At 52.5% G+C, this 18,072-nt stretch overlaps 1 protein-coding gene and 1 long non-coding RNA gene across 18 annotated transcripts in view; both read right to left on the reverse strand.

The window, feature by feature from the left end:
* LOC106861546 (serine/threonine-protein kinase pim-1-like) lies at positions 1 to 9,169 on the reverse strand. Its single transcript, XM_088172266.1, has 6 exons — positions 9,062 to 9,169; positions 7,622 to 7,802; positions 3,197 to 3,625; positions 2,380 to 2,559; positions 1,982 to 2,126; positions 1 to 1,748 (listed from the first exon to the last, which is right to left on the reverse strand). Exons 1-5 carry the CDS (start codon positions 9,167 to 9,169, stop codon positions 2,056 to 2,058), a joined length of 969 nt encoding a protein of 322 aa, XP_088028392.1. The 3' UTR covers positions 1 to 1,748; positions 1,982 to 2,055.
* LOC148222200 (uncharacterized) overlaps positions 6,834 to 18,072 on the reverse strand; it is a 25,966-nt gene continuing 14,727 nt past the window's right edge. For 8 of the 17 annotated variants that reach the window (XR_015806440.1, XR_015806431.1, XR_015806438.1 and 5 more), the window contains one exon: positions 14,953 to 15,952. This is a non-coding gene — a long non-coding RNA (uncharacterized LOC148222200). The other 9 variants (XR_015806441.1, XR_015806426.1, XR_015806432.1 and 6 more) reach the window with 7 other exon arrangements.

Here is an 18,072-nt window from a genome sequence, read left to right on the forward strand (position 1 = left end):
TTGAGAGAGTATAAAAGAAAATTTATTAACTACACAAACAAAAAGAGAGGGAAAAAAGAATTTCAGAATAAGATTTTTTAGATCACTCCTTCCCTCCCTCTCCCAATCTTCATAACAACAAAACAAACATGTAACAAATACTTCGGTCAGTGCCCAATTTAGTCTTTCTCAGTTCACTCCTGGAGAGAGAAGCTTCTTCTTGTTGAAGTTGTAGGGATTTCTCCCACAAGAAGGAAAAAAACAGTTCTCTTGTGGTTTTATTTTTCACGATTTGCATCCGCCCGGGAACCTGCAACCGTGACGCTCCTCCCAACTCTACAGCCGTCCCAAAGCTGTAGATGTGGGCCATGTCTGTCTCATGGGGTATTACTTTTAAGAATGAAATGTTCAACCGCAAAGATTCTCTCTGTCTCCTTTTTCTCTGCTCAGGCTTCATCTTCAGAAAACCAAAATCCCCTTCTCTTCTCAGGACAGAAATTCTCAACACAGGTGCTCTTTAGTCAAATCATCTATTAAATGGAACATTTCCATCCCCCCATGTCTCTTTCCATGGTTTATAGGAATATTCAGTACATCAGTTCATTCCTACAATTTCACAAAAAGATTTTCAGCCCTTTCAGCATCTTCTCATTCTCTTTCCATCTTAAAAACTTAGCTCTTACATCACTGACTTCAGAAATCTTCTTATTCCCTTTCATATTCAAAGGAAAGGCTGGAGGCTTTGCAAATCTTATCTGAGCACTAAAGAGTTAAAGTTTAACACAACTACTAAAGTTGGGCCAGGCTCAGGCCGTGCTGGGGGCGCAGCTGAGGTATCAATCAGCCTTTCTGGGGCTGGGCTGCAGCCCCCACACTGCTCATGGCCACCCGGGCAGGCCAGGCCCGGCCGGCAGCAGCAAGAGTCGGCCTCCCCCCACGCCAGAGCCACAGGCCCGTGGAGGAGGAAGCTGTGAAGGTCTTATCACACAACTTTTTCTCCCTCCGGCCATCGGGTCCCCCTCGTTGGCAAACGGGGCCCAAGCGGCCTCCCGAGCCTCCTCCCCGCATGGGGGAGAGGGAAGCTCGGGTTGATGTTACCTGCTCAACTGCCGGAAGACAAAGAGGGTCAGTTCCGGATTACCTTCCTCAAAATGTGTGTTCGCGGAGCGAACTAACTTTCTCTAATTGGCTGTTGCAGGTATCCCAACCCCCACAGAGGAAATTCCCTTAGGAAGAATCTCTTCTGAGTTTCTTCTTCCTAAGTCAACCTATCACAAAAGCAAAGCAGCCATGCACAGTTCTGGAGTCCCACCTCTGCTCCTGCCATGGGGTTTGTTTGTGTCAGGGTGGCTGCCCCAGCCACAGCCCTAGCCCCAGCCCAGGGCACAGTGGGCACTGGGGGCTGTTGGCAGGGTCAGGAGCCAACTCCCATTTCGTACCCACCCCAGCCCATGCCCCCAGCCCTGCCAAAAAGCAGCTTGGCAGCTAACTGAAGAATCCATTTTATCCTCCCCAACAAAGAGGGAACCTTTGGTTCCCAGCCAAGCTGTGCAATGCCCAAATCTGGGAGCATCCCCCTGGGTCTGGACTCATCTGCAAATTCACTGTGGAGCCTGGCTTTGAAGAAGGTGCCAGAATCCAAGTCCATCATCTTCAGCTTGCCAGTGGCCAGGTAGAGGAAGAGGTTGTCATTCGTGATGTCTTCTTTGCTGTCCCCAGCAGCAGCAGCCCCACCTGGTACAGCTGCTCCAGGAGCTCCTTCTGCTTTCCTGGGGGTGAGACCAGGCTGTCAGTGTTCTGCCCAGGGCCCCAGCTGTCAGTGAACCAGGACAAGCCAAACCAGCTCAGATGGTGGCCACCATTGCTGGGCAGAGCAGCTGAGCTCCAGCACAAGGGCTGCGTGTTCCCATCTGATGACCCCCGTGCAGTGACACAGGCAGGACAAAAAAGTCTGGGGTTCTTTGCTTCTGATTGCCAGGGCATGGGTGGAGCTGTAACTTACCAGGACCCTGCATCAAAGCATGCCTGTGGTTCTCTCCCTTCTTCTACGGCTGATGAATATTCTGCATCCAAGGATCACTGATCAGATCTTCTAATGAGGACCTTTCCATGTCGAGCATGGATAAACACCACCTGATCAGGTGGATCTGGGGAGAGAAACCAGAAACTGCCGGTCAGTTGGAGAAGTCTCCAGTCCCTTTGCCCCACTGTTCCCATGCCCAGACCATGCTGCCTGTGCTCAGAGCTGGGCCTAAACCTTCCCATCAGTTCTCTGTCTTGGAGGAGACCAGGAGCAGGAGATGTGCCACCCCCTCAGCAGCTGCCAGAGCAGGATGCTCACGAGCCTGCTGCTGTCTCCCAGCACTGGTATTCCCCCCATGCCCAGAGATGCGGGTCCACCTTGAGAGAGCCGTTGTGGCAGCGAGAGCTGATGGTCCCAGCTGATGTTCTGGCCCCTCCTGAAAGGGTGCTCCCCGCAGACCATCTGGTGCAGCAGGATGCCCAGGGACCAGATGGTAGCTGGCTTGCCATAGTACCAGCCAAACTTGGTCCATTCTGGGGGGCTGTAGGACTGTGTTCCTATGGAATACAGATGGCATTCATTAGGGGATGCTGCTGCTCCCAGAGCCTGGCCCCAGCAACCTGGGGAGGGCTGCCCCAGTGGCACATGGTGTGACCCGCTGCCCTCTCACCAGCACCTGGGACTTGTGTACAAACATGGGGTTGGAAAAGAAGCCACTGGTATTGGAAGAGGGCAGTGGAAGCCCTTGCAAGGCCTGACCATGACAAGGAAAAACCCACTCAGTGGTGGGAAAATCCATGTTTTCATTCTCCCTGTCTGCATGGCCCAAAAAACATTATGAGGCCACGGAAAATAAGGCTAGCACAGCACTCCAAGCCCTTTCTCATCTGCACATCAAACCAGCTGGTGCACAGGTTCTGGCCCCATCTCTCTGCCTACCCCCACCCACAAGTGTTTCTGTCAGGCTGGGTGCCCCAGCCCCAGCCCCAGTCCTGGGCAGAGTGGCTTGCAAAGGCTGCCAGCAAGGCTGGAAGCCAGCCCCCCACCTGCCCCAACTCAAAAGCAACTCGGCTGAAGGCTCAGTGCCATGACTGGCAGCAAACGAGAGAATCCCCACTACCACACCCAGGCTGGGCCAGGAGATGTTGGGCCAGGAGATGCCGGGACCGGGAGCACACCGCTGTGTGGGCTTACCTGCAAAGTGAGTGTAGGCTGTAACCTGCAGGTAGGTGCCACAGCCAAAATCAATCAATTTTGCCTGCCCGGTGGCAACCAGGTCAACCGGGATGTTCTCTGGTTTGATGTCCCTGTGCAGGACCCCGCAGCTGGTGCAGTGCCGCACGGCCTCCAGCACCTGGCGGAACAGCTCCCGCGCCACCTCCTCGGACCTGAACCCCCACGCCCGAATGAAATGATGAAGGTCCTGGCACCGCTCCGGGTGCTCTTGCACCATCACGATGCTGTTGGGGAGCTCAAGCCACTCCAGCAGCCGGATGACACCAGGGAAGCCGGTGGACACCTTGTCCAGCAGCACGATCTCCAGCGGTGCGCTGGTGCCGTCGGGCTGCGGGAAGACCACGATGCCGTCAGCGGGGCTGATGCCATGCCAGGGCTCGGGAAGCCCTCATGCAGCCCGGGATGCTCAGCTGGCCCCACGCCCGCTCTTCCTCAAGGGTCCTGGTGGCTTCCACCGTACCGGGCCTCGGCTCATCCCCGCCCGGCACGCCTCGCCTTCTCCCGCTGGCCCCGCTCACTCACCAGCTCGTCCCAGTGCCGGACGCGGCTCCGTGGCACCATTTTGATGACCACTTGTAAGCCAAGGGCAGCAGCGGGCTGAGCTCGCCTCCCGCTCTGCCGAGCCCCATCCTCCTCCTCCCGCGCCCCCTCCTCCTGTGCCCGCCGCCGGCTCCGCCACTCACCGGGGCGCCGTCCGAGAGCCGCGTCGCCGCCCAGACGCTGCCAAAGCCGCCGCGCCCCAGCAGCGAACCCACCCGGTACCGCTCCTTCAGGCCCTGCTGCGCCTTTCCCTACCGGCGAGACGCGGCTGTCAGCGCTCGGCCCGGGGCCAGGAACGGCCCCCGAGCGCCCCTCAGCCGCCCCGGGCCGGGCAGCCCCAGGCGTTCGCTCTGTGGAACGGGAAGGCGGCAGCTCGGGGCCGGCGGCCGCGCTGCCGAGCGGTGGAGCTCGGGCCGGGGGAGCCGCAGCGTAGGCGGCGGGAGCGGCCGCGACGCGTGTGTCCTCCGCGGGCCCCGGGAGGAGCCAGGGCTGGGGCTGGGGCCGGGCTCGGGCCAGGTGGAGCCAAAGGCGGCGATGCCGCCCCAGCCACTGATGCCCGCCCATTAGCGCCACCGCCAGCACGCCCAGAGGCGGGCGGAGGCGAGACCGCAGCGGGACGCCCGGGGCCGGAGCCGGGGCAGCCGGGGCCGGGGCAGCCGGGGCCGGGGCAGCCGGGGCCGGGGCAGCCGGGGCCGGGGCAGCCGGGGCCGGGGCAGCCGGGGCCGCCGGGGCCGGGGCAGCCGGGGCCGGGGCAGCCCCGCCCGGGGCAGCCCCGCCCGGGGCCGGGGGCGGGCCGGGGGCATGGCCCGGCCTGGAACGGGGAGAGGGAGACGGAGACTAGGAGACGGGGGGGACACTGGGAAAGGGAGAGCGAGAGAGGGTGCGGGACTGCGGGAGAGGGTGTGGGACAGCAGGAGAGGGACAGGGGAAACAGAGTCGACAAAATTGTTTGTTTTGCTGCTGCTGCTGCTGCTGCTGCTGCTGCTGCAGCTGAAGCCCTGGAGCCGTTTGTCCCCGTGTCCGTTTTTCCCTTCCCTGCTTGCCCCCGTGCCAAGCCCCGCATGCCCCAGAGGCAGCACCTGAACCTTCTCTTCCCATGGAAAAACATCTTTCAAGTGCAGGCATCCACGGCCAAAACTGGGAGTCTGCCTCCAAAATTCCATATATATGCAAGGATAGCTCCCAGACAAAAGCTGCCAGGACTGTGTAGGTTCCCTTGGCTTACTGAGGGCCTGTTCTCATCTGCCTTTGAAACACGGGGGCTCCCTACTTTCCTTCCTATGGAAAAGAACTATCCTTCTTGTCCTGACACCCATGGACAGAACGGGGATTTGGCCTCCCATATTCCGTGTATCCAAGGATTGCTTCCAGACAAAGACAAACAGGTCAAGCTTGCCTTGGCCTCTGGTGACTGCCTCTCATCTGCCTTCAAAACCCTGGGCTTCTGTGCTTTCCTTCCTACAGACAACTGTCATACAGTCCAGGTGCCCATGGCCTCAAGCACATGACCACTTTACAGTGGTCAAAGGAGCTCTGTGCTCAGTGGGCTGGAGACTGAGGACAGCAGAGGAGAGCCCTGAGAGGGATTGATGGGCAGTTTCAGAGATCCTTTCAGATCCTTTTGGCATAGTAGAGAATATCCAGAGAAAGAAACAATTAATACAGTTGGGCAGGCCCAGACTGCAAACAAGGAGAAATGAATCTCTCTCCCAGGGAAGAGCTTTGGTACAACACGTCCCCCAGAAGGAGTCTGGGCAAGCCCAAGGCACAGGGATGTGCAGCAGCTGAAAGATTCTTCTGAATTGGACTCCTGGAAGGGTTTGTGCAATCTCCTCTTAGTCCCTGAGGTTCAAGGACTCAGCACCAAATGCACCACAGGTCTTATTGGGGTCAAGCAACTCCTGACAAACCATGGCTCTGTCTTGATTTCCCTCTGGTCTGGTGCAGTTCATGAGGAAGGTTTCTTGCTATAGTTATGGAGAAATATTTAAAAGACCGTGTAAGAAATATCCATTCCAGTTTTTAAGGGTGTATTTTATTACTGCTCATTTTAGAGCAGAGGTGATTGCAGCATTCTGTGGTTGATATTGATGCAGGGTCTGTCCTCAGGAGGTCTGGCCTGCTCAGAGAAGCTGTGCCTTGAGATCTGAGCCAGTGTGGACAGCCTTGCTCCACATTCCCCAACCCCATCCTGTCTGTCCTCACTTACCTGGGACCTGCTTTGCTTGGAGAACTGGCTGCAGTCAGGCAAAGAGATGTTTTTCCTTCTTTTTCTTTTTTAAGCAATGCAAAACTCCTAATTTTCCCCACTGCAAACACACTCCTCAGGTGTGTGCCAGCCCAAGGTGCCACCAAAAGCACTCCAGAGCTGCCCTGGGCCAGCTGTGAGGGTGGATCATCATCCCAAACTGCACTGGGCTACTGCCACGGGCTGTAGCCATGGCCACTGCACTGACCCCACTGCTGGGATTGGGTGAAACGACAACTGTGAGAAGTTCAAGTTTCCTTGGAAACACTGGGGAGGACTGGGACACATTGGGGAACACTGGGAATGCTGTGGGATATGCTGGGTCATACTGGGAGTGATACTGGGAACGATTGGGACAACCTGGGAACACAGGGAATGCTGAGGGAGAATCTGGGTGGACTGGAATGGACTGTGGGGGCGCACTGAAAAATACTGGGACATATTGGGATTGATACTTGGAAATACTGGGACAGAGTGCGGACACTAGGAACTCTGCGGGGAAGACTAGGGGGACACTGGGGCGTACTATGGATGACACTGGGAGGAACTGGAAGGGACTGGGAATGAACTCAGGTGTATTGGGTGGGACTGGGGTGTACTGGGACGGCCAGGAGGGGCAGTGGGGTTGTACTGGGCCGTACTGTAGATGGACTGGGCTGTACTGGGAAGGACTGGAGGGGTGGAATGGGCTGTTCCTGCCTCCGCTGCCTCCCATTTGCCGAGACTCCCGCCCATCACCACCCACAGCCAATCAGTGCTGGGGTTCGGGCCTTTGGGGGCGGTGCCTGGTGTCGGCGCCATCTTTTCTCTTCTTGCCTATAACTCCCATCAAGTCCCGCGGCCCAATTGAGCCCCAGTGGGGCCGGGACTACAACGCCCGTCATACCTCGTGCTCCACAGAACCCCAGTGTCCATCCCCCACACGTTGCATAAGTGTCCCCCAGTCCCTCCAGGATCCCTAAGTGCCCCCTCAGCACCCGTTTTGGACCCCCCAAAAACATCCCTGGACCCCCAATTACTCCCATCCCCATATATGCCCATTACAGCCACTTCTGGCAATTCATTTCCTGTCATCCCCTGCAGCCTCAGAGCCCCTCAGAAAACAGCTCCCCACCTAAAACTCCTGCCGTGCCCCGCGCCCTAAAGAACCCGGTTAGAGCTCCCCAAGCTCCCCCCAAGTGCTCCTGAACTGTATAGGTTCTCCCCCGTGCACCTCAAGTCACCGTTCAGACGCAAAAGTGTCCCCAAAGTGCCTTCCCAGACCCCCAAATGCCCTGTCCAAGCCACTTCCGGGACTACAGGTCCCATCATGCTCTGCGGTTCCCATAGAGTGCTATTCCAGCCGTGACTTCATCTCCCACCGTGCCCCACACCCAACTGAGAGACATTGTAGCTGTGCCTAGAACTCCCGTAATCCAAGTGTCGGCCTCACCTGGGAGAGAAGAAGGTGTGGCCAGGTGAGAAAAGGGCATGGCCAGTTGAGGAAAGTGTGTGACCAGCTGAAAAAAGGGTGTGGCCAGCTGAGGAAGGGGCGTGACAAGGTGAGAAAAGAGTGTGGCTAAAAGTGGGCAGGGCTGAAGTGAGCGTGCGCTCACCTGGTAGGAGTGTCACCTCATGGAGGACAGAGCCAGCTGCCCAGGTGACCTCCAGGTGGGCAGGGCAGTCAGAGGGTGGGGCAGGGAGGTTGCAGAACTCATGTTGCCCATCAAGGTGTGCCAGGGGTGTGGTGGCCACGGCCCACCCCAAGACACGCCCACCCGGACCCCACCCTCCTGCCTTCAGGGGGAGGATAGCCAAGTGTGGCAGGGGCATGGCCACCCCTTCCCTGAGCACCACAGCTCAGCCAGGGTGGAGCTGTCCAGCATCGCTGTCATTCTGGGCCCTCCGAGGTCATCTGTGGGAGAAATGAAACAAAAGTTTGGGCTTTTTCCCACCAAAAATTGGGAATTTCCAGCCCTGAAATTGGCATTTTTAACCCCAAAACTTCTTGGACATCAGGTCTACTCATTAGAAGGAATTGGGGTTTTCTTGGAAATCTTTGAAATCTATAGGAATTTTTTAGAGACTCCAGGTCTAGCCAAATAAATGCAACAGGGATTTAGGGACACCAGGTCTACCCTATTGAAGTGAATAATGGTTTCGGGACACCACATCTGTCCATTAAAGTCAATGGGCATTTTGCAGAAATTTGGGGCTAAAATGGGGAAATTTGGGTACATTTGAGGGAAATCTTGGGTTGAATTCCTGGAATTTCTGCTTCAGGATTGCAGTACTGACGCTCTGGAAGTCCTGGATGAATTCCTGGAAGCCAATCTGGAATCCCTGATCCCATACCTGTGGCCTGGGGTGGAGCTGTTGCCTCCAGATAAGCCAAAAAATCTCTGTTTTCAGCCCAAAATGTGGGAATTCCGAGTCTAAAAGTGGGATTTTTAGCACCAAGAATTTTGAGACACCAGGTTTGCACACTGAAGTCAAAGGGGATTTAGGAACACCAGGTCTACCCCTTATTAGGGCTTGATTGGGAAGGATTGCTCATTAAACTGGGAGCACTGGGAAGAGCTAAGGGGGAGCACTGGGAGGGAACTGGAAGCACTGGAAGGGAGGAAAGAGGGAAACTGGGCAGAATGGGAGCACTGAGAGGGGTTACTGGGAGATCTGGGAGGGCAAACTAATCAAACAGGGAGCTATTCCTGGGAGCACTGGAACATAACTGGGACCACTGTTAAGGATTAATGGTGATAAATGTAGATAAACAAGATACCAGGTCTACCCCCTTGAAGCCAATTGAAATCAAAGGACACCAGGTCTACCCAATGAAGTCAAAAGGGATTTTTAGGGACACCAGGTCTCCCCAGTCAAAGCAATGAGGATTTAAGTACATCAGTTTTGGGGGGCCCCAGGGGTTTTGCGTGATCCAGGTGTCCAAGGGGTACCCAGGTGATTTTTTGGAGATACTCAAGCCATTTTTGGGGATACTCGGGTGATTTTGGGGGATATCCAGGTGATTTTTGGGACACCCATGTGCCCCAACTCACCCTGTTGGATTGGGAGAAGATAACGGCCACCTCCTGGTTGTCCTCCTGGTCAACGTGTACACAGATGACCCTCGGTGGCCAGAGGGCTATCAGGGGGCACCCCAGCATTCAGGGGGCACCCCAAAACTCCAGGTGAGGGCCCCAGGGGTGGGTGGGAGCCTCGAGTTATCTCTGGAAAGGGTGCAGCACAGGTACACACAGATGCTTTGGTCCATGGGATCAGTGAAGACAGCGTTCTGCACCAGCTCCAGCTCTGGGAGAGGCAACGGAGGCACCTCAAAATCTCAGAGAGGCAGCAGGGTCACCCCAATATCTGAATGGGGGCACCCAGGTGTGGTGAGTGGAAATTCAGGTCTACCCATTAAAGTCAATGGAGATTTAGGGACACCTGGTCTACTCATTGAATGGCACCCTGAAACCTGTATAAACCAGTATAAACCGGTACAGACCAGAACGGACCAGTATAAGTTAGACAAACTAGTAAAAAACAGTAAAAACCTGTGTAAGGCAAACCAGTATAGACTACTATAGGCCATTATAGACCAGTGCATACCAGTATAACCCAGAATTGACCGCTACAAACCAGTATAAGTAGTGAAAACCAGTAAAAACCAGTGTAATACAAACCAGTAGAGACCAGTAAAAAGCAGTATGGATCAGTAAAAAGCAGTATGGACTGCTGCAAAACAGTAACAGTGGCAAAAAACTGTACAAAGCAGTGAAAGCCAGCATAAAACAGTAAAAAAAAAGGCAAACCAGTATAGACCAGTATAGCCCAACATAAACCACTATAAACCAGTACAAATCAGTACAAACCATTAAAACCAGGAACAACCAGTAAAAACCAATATAAATCAATAAAAATAAGTATAAGGCAAACCAGTATAGGCCAGTATAACCCAGCATAAAGCAGTAAAAACCAGTACAGACCACTATGGACCAGAACAGACCAGTAAGGGCTCTCCCACTCCCTCCCAGTTCCCCTTTAACCTTTCCCAGTGCCCTCCCAGTATAAACCAGTTATAAACCAGTATAAACCAGTAACCACAGACTCCTTTTTAACCCTTTTTTACCCTCTCTAGACCCCTCCCAGTGCCCTCCCAGTCCCAACCAGTGCCCTTCCAGCCCCTCCCAGTCAAAACCCGTATAAACCAGTACAAATTAGTATAAACCAGTACACACCAGACCCTTCCCACTGCTCCCCGTGCACGTCTCTGCAGGTTCCAGTAGGTGCCCACGTTGGGACTGGCCACCAGGACTGACCCTGTGAGGGACAGCACCTGGGTGGGCAGTGCTCCCTGCTAGCCAGGTGAATCCCAGTATAAAACAGTATGAACCAGTATAAATCAGTAAATCCCAGTTTCTTCCCAGTAACTTCCAGTTCCATTCAGAGATAACACCTGGGCATGAGGTGCCCCCTGCTGGCCGGGTAAATCCCAATTCAAACCAGTATAAACCAGTATGAACCAGTATAGCCCCAGTAAATCCCAGTGCCCTTCCAATCCCCTCCCAGTCCCTCCCAATATATCCCAATAACGCCCCCCAGGGACTTCTCAGTTCATCCCCATAACTCCCACTGACCTCCCAGTATGGCCCAGTCACCCTCCCAGTTCAAACCAGTTCCCTCTCAGTAACCCCCAGTTCAAACCAGTGACTCTGCAGAAAGGCCCAGTGACCTCCCAGAGATCTCCCAGTGTAAACCAGTATAAACCAGTGACCTCCCAGTCCCCCCAATCCCCTCCCAGTTTGTCACAGTCCATCCCAATCCCTCCTAGTACAAACCAGTCCCAAAACAGTACAAAACCAGTACAAACCAGTATAAGCCACTACAAAAATCACCCTTTAACCAAGAGTTCCCCCTCTTCTTAACCCTTTAATCCCATCCCAGTTCCTCCCAGTCCCCTCCCAGTAAAAACCAGTACCCCCAGTAAGGTGTCTATGGCCTCCCAGTCCTGCCTCAGTTTCTCCTCCTGTTGCCTGCACTAGGCTGGTTCCATGAGTTTCCATTCCATCAGGATGATCTCCTGCATTCCATGAGGCCCTGCAGTGTCATTATGGAGCCTTTGTTCCATGTGTTCCCATTGTGACACAATGGTCTCCAGCGCTCTGTGAGGCTGAGCCCTGAAACCGTGGACACTTGGTTCCATGAGATTCCATGTTGTCACCGTCAGGAAAATCCGTAAATGCCAGAGGTTTATGTCCAAAAAGGAAATTTCAACTTTATTTGAATAAAAAGAGAGAGTTCACCAGGTCACAAGTCCCTGGGGTTTTCTCTCTCCAGGTTCCAGAAGGCTCAGCCTCCTTTTATCCTAAACTCCCGGCCGCATGTTGCCCTCTTCCATTCCCCACTGGCTGAGGCACTAGGAAGGGACAGCCTTCCTGACCCACCTACCCCATATCCTCCCTTGAACCTGGCATTTCCCCCAAAGTTCAAAGTTCAGACTTGTGCAGACCCTTGTCTGTGTCAGGAGCCAAGCTGGCTGGGCCCGGTAACAAAACTGCTGCCCAAAGTCAGTAGAAATTTTTCGACCCATTTCCAACACCTTAACACCCATCTTTTCACACATCAAGTGATTTGTAAAGACATGAGCACACATCTTTCCTCTTAGATTGATGTTTCCTGTGCTGGTGACAGTCTTTTAAACCCAGCCTTCAGCCTGAGCTCTCTGCTGTTGCAGTTCCATGCACAGAGGTTGTTGTCTCTCAGCCCTTCCATGGGCAGGCCGGTGTTCAGCCATCTCCAGGACAGCAGGGCCCCACCCCACGTCACTGTGCCCTGGGAAGACAAAAACCATCACTCCAAATGTCCCCCCTTTTCCTTCTTCCCAGGCATTTGGCCCTGCCAGTGGGGTTTGCTGCTGGTTGCCCAGGGAAAAGGAGACCACTGTGACACTGTGGGGTACATGGAAACAAACATCCATGGTGACACTAGAGAACCTTACAGAACTAAGACTGCATGGTGACACAGTGGGCCCCATGGATCCAAACATCCATTGTGACATTACAGAACCTTCCAGAACCAAAAGTCCATGGTGACACAACAAGGCTTTGTGGAATCAAGCAGTCCAAAGGTCTAAAACAGTTCTTGCATGGCTCTGCCTTGGGAAGAGAAACCTCCTTGGTGTACCTTAGGCTGGCACACACTAAGGGAAGGTGTATGTTTGTAATGGGGAAAATTAGAAGTTCTAGATTGCTTAAAAAAAATTAAAAAGGAAAAAAACTCCCTTTGGCTGTGTGCAGCCAGTTCTCCAAGCAAAGCAGATCCCAGGTGAGTGAGGACAGACAGGATGGGATTGGGGAATGTGGAACAAGGTTGTCTACACTGGGTCAAGACCTCAAGGCACAGCTTCTCTGACCTGGCCAGACCTCCTGAGGAGAGTTGCTGGATCAATATAAATCACAAAATGTTGCAACCACCTCCTCCCTAAAGAGACCAGTAGTAAAATACACACATTAAAATATGAATACGTATTTCTTAGAAGCTCTTTGAAATATTTCTCCCTGACTGCAGCAGTGCAGTGAGCTGCACCAGACCAGAGGGAAATCAAGATTTGTCAGGACTTGCTTGATCCCAATGAGCCTCGTGCTGCAATTGTAGCTGAGCCCTTGAACCTCAGGGCCTGAAAGGAGATTGCACAAACCTTCCCAGGAGTCCAAGTCAGAAGAAAAACTCAAAATGTCTCAAAGCATTAATGGGTCCCACTGAGGTCCATCCTCCACACAGGCTCCTCATGGACTCCTTGAAGAAGAGAATGGGAGGCCAGGATTGCACAAGAACCTCTCAGAGTCTTGGTGTCAAAAGGAAAATCCAAAGTACCTTAAAAAAACATGAGTATCTCTAAGAATTAATGAGCCCCACTGAGTGTCAAAGCATAGTCTTTCAAGAGACTAATTAAAGCAGAAAATTGGAGGCCACGATTGCACAAAGCTCTCAAAGACTCCAAGACTAAAGCAATACTCAAAGTCCTTTGAGAAACATGCAATCCCTGGGAGCATTAAACAGCCCCCAAGGGCCATTCCTGACCAAGGCTCCCCAGGGACTCGTCCCAGCAGATCCGTGAGGCCACTGGGATGTGGGGTAGGGAAGGGATGAGGGCAGGACAAGGGAGTGACAGTGGCCAGCCTTGTTGGGACTGTGCCAGGAGGCCCCAGTGGCTCAGGACAAGGTGTCTCCTCACAGCCCTTGGTGGCACAGACCCTGCTGTGCCCGAGGGAACCACAACTTGGCTTCTCTTTGTCCCCACCTGTCATCACTGCCTCCAATTCCCTGCTCTGATTAGGGCCTGGGGACACTTTCTCAGTTGTGTCCCTCAGTGGGACCCATTAAAACGTCAAGAAATTTTGGAGTTTGATTCTGACTTGGAGTTCTTGAGAGGTTTTTGCAGTTCCTTCTCAGGGACTAATGTTCAGGACGACAGCACCAAAGCCCCAAGAGGGTCATTAAAGTCCTTGTGCTGAGTCTGTGCTGCTGAGCTGGGCCTAGCTCCTGGCACAGAGGCAGCTCCTGGCAAGGGCAGCGCTGCAGAGGAACAGCTCTGCCCAGGTGCAGCTCCTGTGCACAGCCCAGCAGGGCTGGGGCTCTGCCTTCAGCCACCCTGGGCACAGCACAGAGGCACAGAGAGCTTCAATCAGTCAGGGCTGGGAAGATGCTGAGAAGTGCCTGGGGCAGAATCACTCCCAGCCCTTGGCACAGGAAGCTTCGGGCTGCAGGACAAGGCAGCTGCAGCTCCTGGAGTGATCTCCTAAAGCTGGAACATCCCAATGCCTACAGACTCTGTGAGTACAACTCTGAGTATTTCTGGTGTAGGGGAGGTGAAATGCTCCTGAAGGTCTGACATGCTGAGGGTTTCTGATCAGTCATAGAGTATTTCTGAAACAAGGATTTTTATTAAAATTAGGACATTTCTTAAGACTTTTTATTAAATTTCCTACTACTGGAGAATGGCAGGGACGTGGGGATGAATATTAAAGGTATTAGGAATTTTGACAAGCGCCTGTGACATCTGAATTGTTACTTTTAGTGATCAGAATGTTCACAGGAGATTCCTAATGTACTTCCAGCCACTCTACACATGGACAACGTGAGCATCCCCTTTGCTGGACCCATCTGGCTTAGTCTAACCTTTCCTTTCTCCAAGCTGCAAACGGAACCTGCCCCAGCCAGTGCCCTGCAAACAGGCAGGGTTCTGTAGGGCCAAGGAGAGTGCACAGAGATTTGAGGTCTGTGAGTGCTGGCAGGGAAACATCAGCCACAGGGTAACACCTCCAGGGGGAAAATCTCCTGGAAGCAGAGGCAAGAACAGAAAATGAGAGAAAACAAAACCCAGAAATGTTGTGGCAGGAAGAGTTTAGAGATCTCCATAGGATCCCCTGCAGTGCAGCCCCTCCCTCTGATCAAGCCCCTTCCCTCCTGTCCCCAGACAAGCCTCTGTCCTCAGGGCTGGGGGTCCAAGGTGTGAAGCCCCTCCTGTGCAGGCAGAGCTTCAGCAGAGCCGTGGGGCAGCTCTACAGCCCCGGGCCCAGTTCCCTCTGCAGAGCACAGGGCTGGGAGCAGCTGCCTGGCACTGGGGGCTCTGGGAGGGGGCACAGCTGGCTCAGGGTGACAATGGTGACTGCGGGCAATGCTGTCAGTGCAGCCAGGGAAGGAGCTGTATCTCCCTTACTGCAATTCCAACATAAGGACACTTCGAAGTTTCCCTGAGATTTCCTTCCAAGCTGGGAGCTTCAATCCAGGATGCAAAGCTGTCCTAGAGTGCTGTGATCTTCCCAGAGAAGATTCTTTAGAAAGATGTCTTAGGGGCACAGGTAACTCTTGGCCACACTGAGTGATTTCAGCTCTTGGGGTGATTTCAGCCTTGAGCAATGCAGAAGGAAGGGATGGACTCTTCATGTGATGGTTCCATGGAAAGTCTTTATTGAGCTCTTGCAGCAAAGGGGTCCAGGGATGAAGAACTCTCCCAGGCAGAGAGAGCAGGGGTTTATATAGGGATAGCGAGGTGCAAGGTAGAACATCAGAATGAATGAGATGAGTGCACAAGGGCATAACGAAGGGGAAGGGCCAATGGGTACATAGAATGAACATATGGCAAGAATGCATTCTGGGGAAAGCTTTTTTCCCTGGCCTTGACCTCAGAGGTTGTTGCTCAAGGGTTGTCCCTCCAGGGGAGTGTGGCAAACTTATCCTCTGCTGGCTTACCAGCCTCCACAACTCCCCCTTCTTTATTTATTAAAAAAAATTCTCCCAGAACTCTTTTGAAGCATCACAAAAAACATTAAAACATAAGTAAGAAGACAACAAGTCTATAAAACATCCTTGACTAAGGGAAATGCCCTACTTTTGAGTCCCCATTGTCCAAAGAGTTCATTAATGGCATTGGTGGTCTTTGTTGTTTGTTCAGTTTGGATTTGCTGAACTTGCTCCTTTAACAACTGGATGCTTTTTGAGATGGATTCAGAATGGGATGTTGAATTAAAACAGCAGAAGCCCTCAATGTCCTGGCATCCATGTCCATGGACAAGAAGTAGAAAGTCAATTGCCGCTAAGTTTGGCAGACTGGCATGTGCAGGAACAAAGGACTTCTGAAGGACAAATCAATGTCATTATGTTGAAGCCCATTTATTGTTTACCTTATACCCTACCTATACATTCTAAAATTACTATCCACACAATTACACATTTTTGATTGGTGCCTTTATCTTGTCCACACACTCTGCACACACCTTGAAGGAAATATGATTGGTTACAGTCCAGCGCTTCACCACCCACCTTTATCTTGATTCTTCTAATCTTGGTATTCTGTTTTTCAGCTTCTTCTCTCCCAATTTAGCACAATTTCTGTTTCAGTAGCTTTGACGAATTCCAGAGTGTTTCATAAAACACCAGAAAAACAGCTAAAAATGAAAAACAGGTAAAAATGGCTCGGCTGGTGCATCTGGTATAAACTATGGCCTAAACTATTCAAATACATTGCTACAATTCCCCCTTCTTCTTCTTCTTGCACCAATCAGACATTTTCACTGTATTTTCTATCAAATCACCAGTTTTATTATGCATGGAACAACACAAAGCAATACAATAATAACTAATAGGAATACCAAAGGCCCCTTCTTAATATCTCTCAACCATCCAGTTATTCCCCATCCCTCAAACCATTCATCTAAACCCCAGTCATTCACAGTCAACTTCTTCATCTTATCTTGCAGTTGTCTGAGCCTCTTGTAAATGGATGCAGAATGGTCATTGAAGTTAATGCAAAAAAATCAAAATCCTCACTCCCATGTGCCAATAATAAAAAATCTATAGTAGCTCTATTCTGCAGTGTGCTGTGTCTAATATTATCTACATCAGTGAGCATCTGTTTCAAAATAGATGAAGTTATGTTGAGTTGTTTCTTCATCCAGCATCCCAGCTTATTAAGCGTAGCCACAGCCTGAGCAGCAGCAACATCTGGAGAAAGAATTGATGCTATTTATCATGCTGGAACACTCCAAAACTCCATGTAATCATGGCAATCGGGTCCCAAATCTGTGATTTCTCTTTTAGTTCTCTTGCTGTGTCCCACACTCCAAATGGTCTGATTCATCATTTCACGCATGCTAGGAGCAAACATGGTTAGTTTTTCTAAATAACAAGGCCCACCAAAAAACTACTTGGAATTGTGGGCCATGCCCTATCCCCACAGATTAAAAAGACACCTGGAGGAAGCGTTCTTACAGTCGCATTTTCACCGCACTTCCAGGATAAGTCCAATTGTGGCAATATTTAATCACATTCTTATACCATGGTGAGTTAGAATTAAGGATGACACTATTATTTTTAGGATGTGGAACTAGGACATTGTTCATATCAGCTGATCTTGGATTTAAAAAGTAGTTTAAAAACAAGCAATAACTCCCAGGTATCGACCCTAACAGGGTCTAACTTTGTTTTAATTAAATAGTCGGATTTCCCTGGTCCACACCGGTTCTAAGCTGGCTGCTAGACGCCAGTCAAGGTGGGGCGCCAGCCTGGAGACCCCCACTGGGACCCTCTCCAGTGCATACCGCTCGGCCACGGCATAGAGGATGGCAGGCGGGGGGGGGGGGGGGGAGGGCAAGTGGCACCCACTGCAGATGGGGTGATCCATGGGAAGGGCCCAGCACATGTCCAGAGTTGCCACTGTGTGCGCACACCCCAGCACCCGGGCGGGCCACACAGAGCACACTCACCTGCACCTCACAGCGCTGCATCCAGCCACAGCACATGGCCAGCCCCACTTCACGCCCCAGCCTGACCCCAGCCCTTAGAGCCAATCCTTATCCCAAAGTTACAGATCCAGCTTGTTGACTTCCCTTACCTACCTGGTTCCAACATGCCAGAGGCTGTTCACCTTGGAGACCTGCTGCGGATATGGGTACAGCTGGGCTTGAGACCTCTCCCCTGAATTTTCACAGGCCAGCGAGAGCTCACCAGATGCTGCCGGAACCGCCACTCTTTCCAAGGTACGGGCCCCTCTCTTGGGGGCAAACCCATTCCAGGGTGCCCAGCCTTTCACAAAAGAAACAGAACTCTCCCCGGGGCTCCCACTGGCTTCTCCGGGATTGGTTTCATCACCGCACTGGGCGCCTCACAGCGCCTTTCACTGCCACTCCAGATTTGGGGATCTGAACCTGACTCCCTTTCAATCGGCTGAGGGCAACGGAGGCCATTGCCTGCCCTTTCAGAACGGCGCTCTCCTATCACTTAGAACTGTCTTACCCATGTTCATCTGCAGGCCACCTGCTGTTCTGGAGAGGGCAACGGGGTCACGCGTCCGATTGAAGAGACACAGAGCCATCGCTCAGCAGCCAGGCAGCAAGGCTGGCCGACAACAACAGATCTATCCTGTCATTGACTGCCAGAGACTAAGAACGGCGGAGGATAACAGGTCTACCTAGATATTGGCTAGACTAAAATAAGCAGAGGGCAACAGGTCTACCCAGCAATAGTCTGTCAGAGACTAAGAGAGACTAAGGCCAGCGGAGGACAACAG

The sequence above is a fragment of the Sturnus vulgaris genome, chromosome 13 (assembly GCF_052056855.1).
Source record: "Sturnus vulgaris isolate bStuVul1 chromosome 13, bStuVul1.hap1, whole genome shotgun sequence".
Lineage (NCBI taxonomy): Eukaryota > Metazoa > Chordata > Aves > Passeriformes > Sturnidae > Sturnus > Sturnus vulgaris.

Coding starts and splice junctions, on each gene's coding strand:
- LOC106861546 (XM_088172266.1), bottom strand. CDS start 9,169: ATGCTGGGGTGCCCCCTGATAGCCCTCTGGCCACCGAGGGTCATCTGT. Junction 3,626..7,621: donor TGAGGTGACACTCCTACCAG/GTGAGCGCACGC, acceptor GGGCTGCATGAG/GGCTTCCCGAGCCCTGGCAT. Junction 2,127..2,379: donor GCCACAACGGCTCTCTCAAG/GTGGACCCGCAT, acceptor TTCTCTCCCCAG/ATCCACCTGATCAGGTGGTG.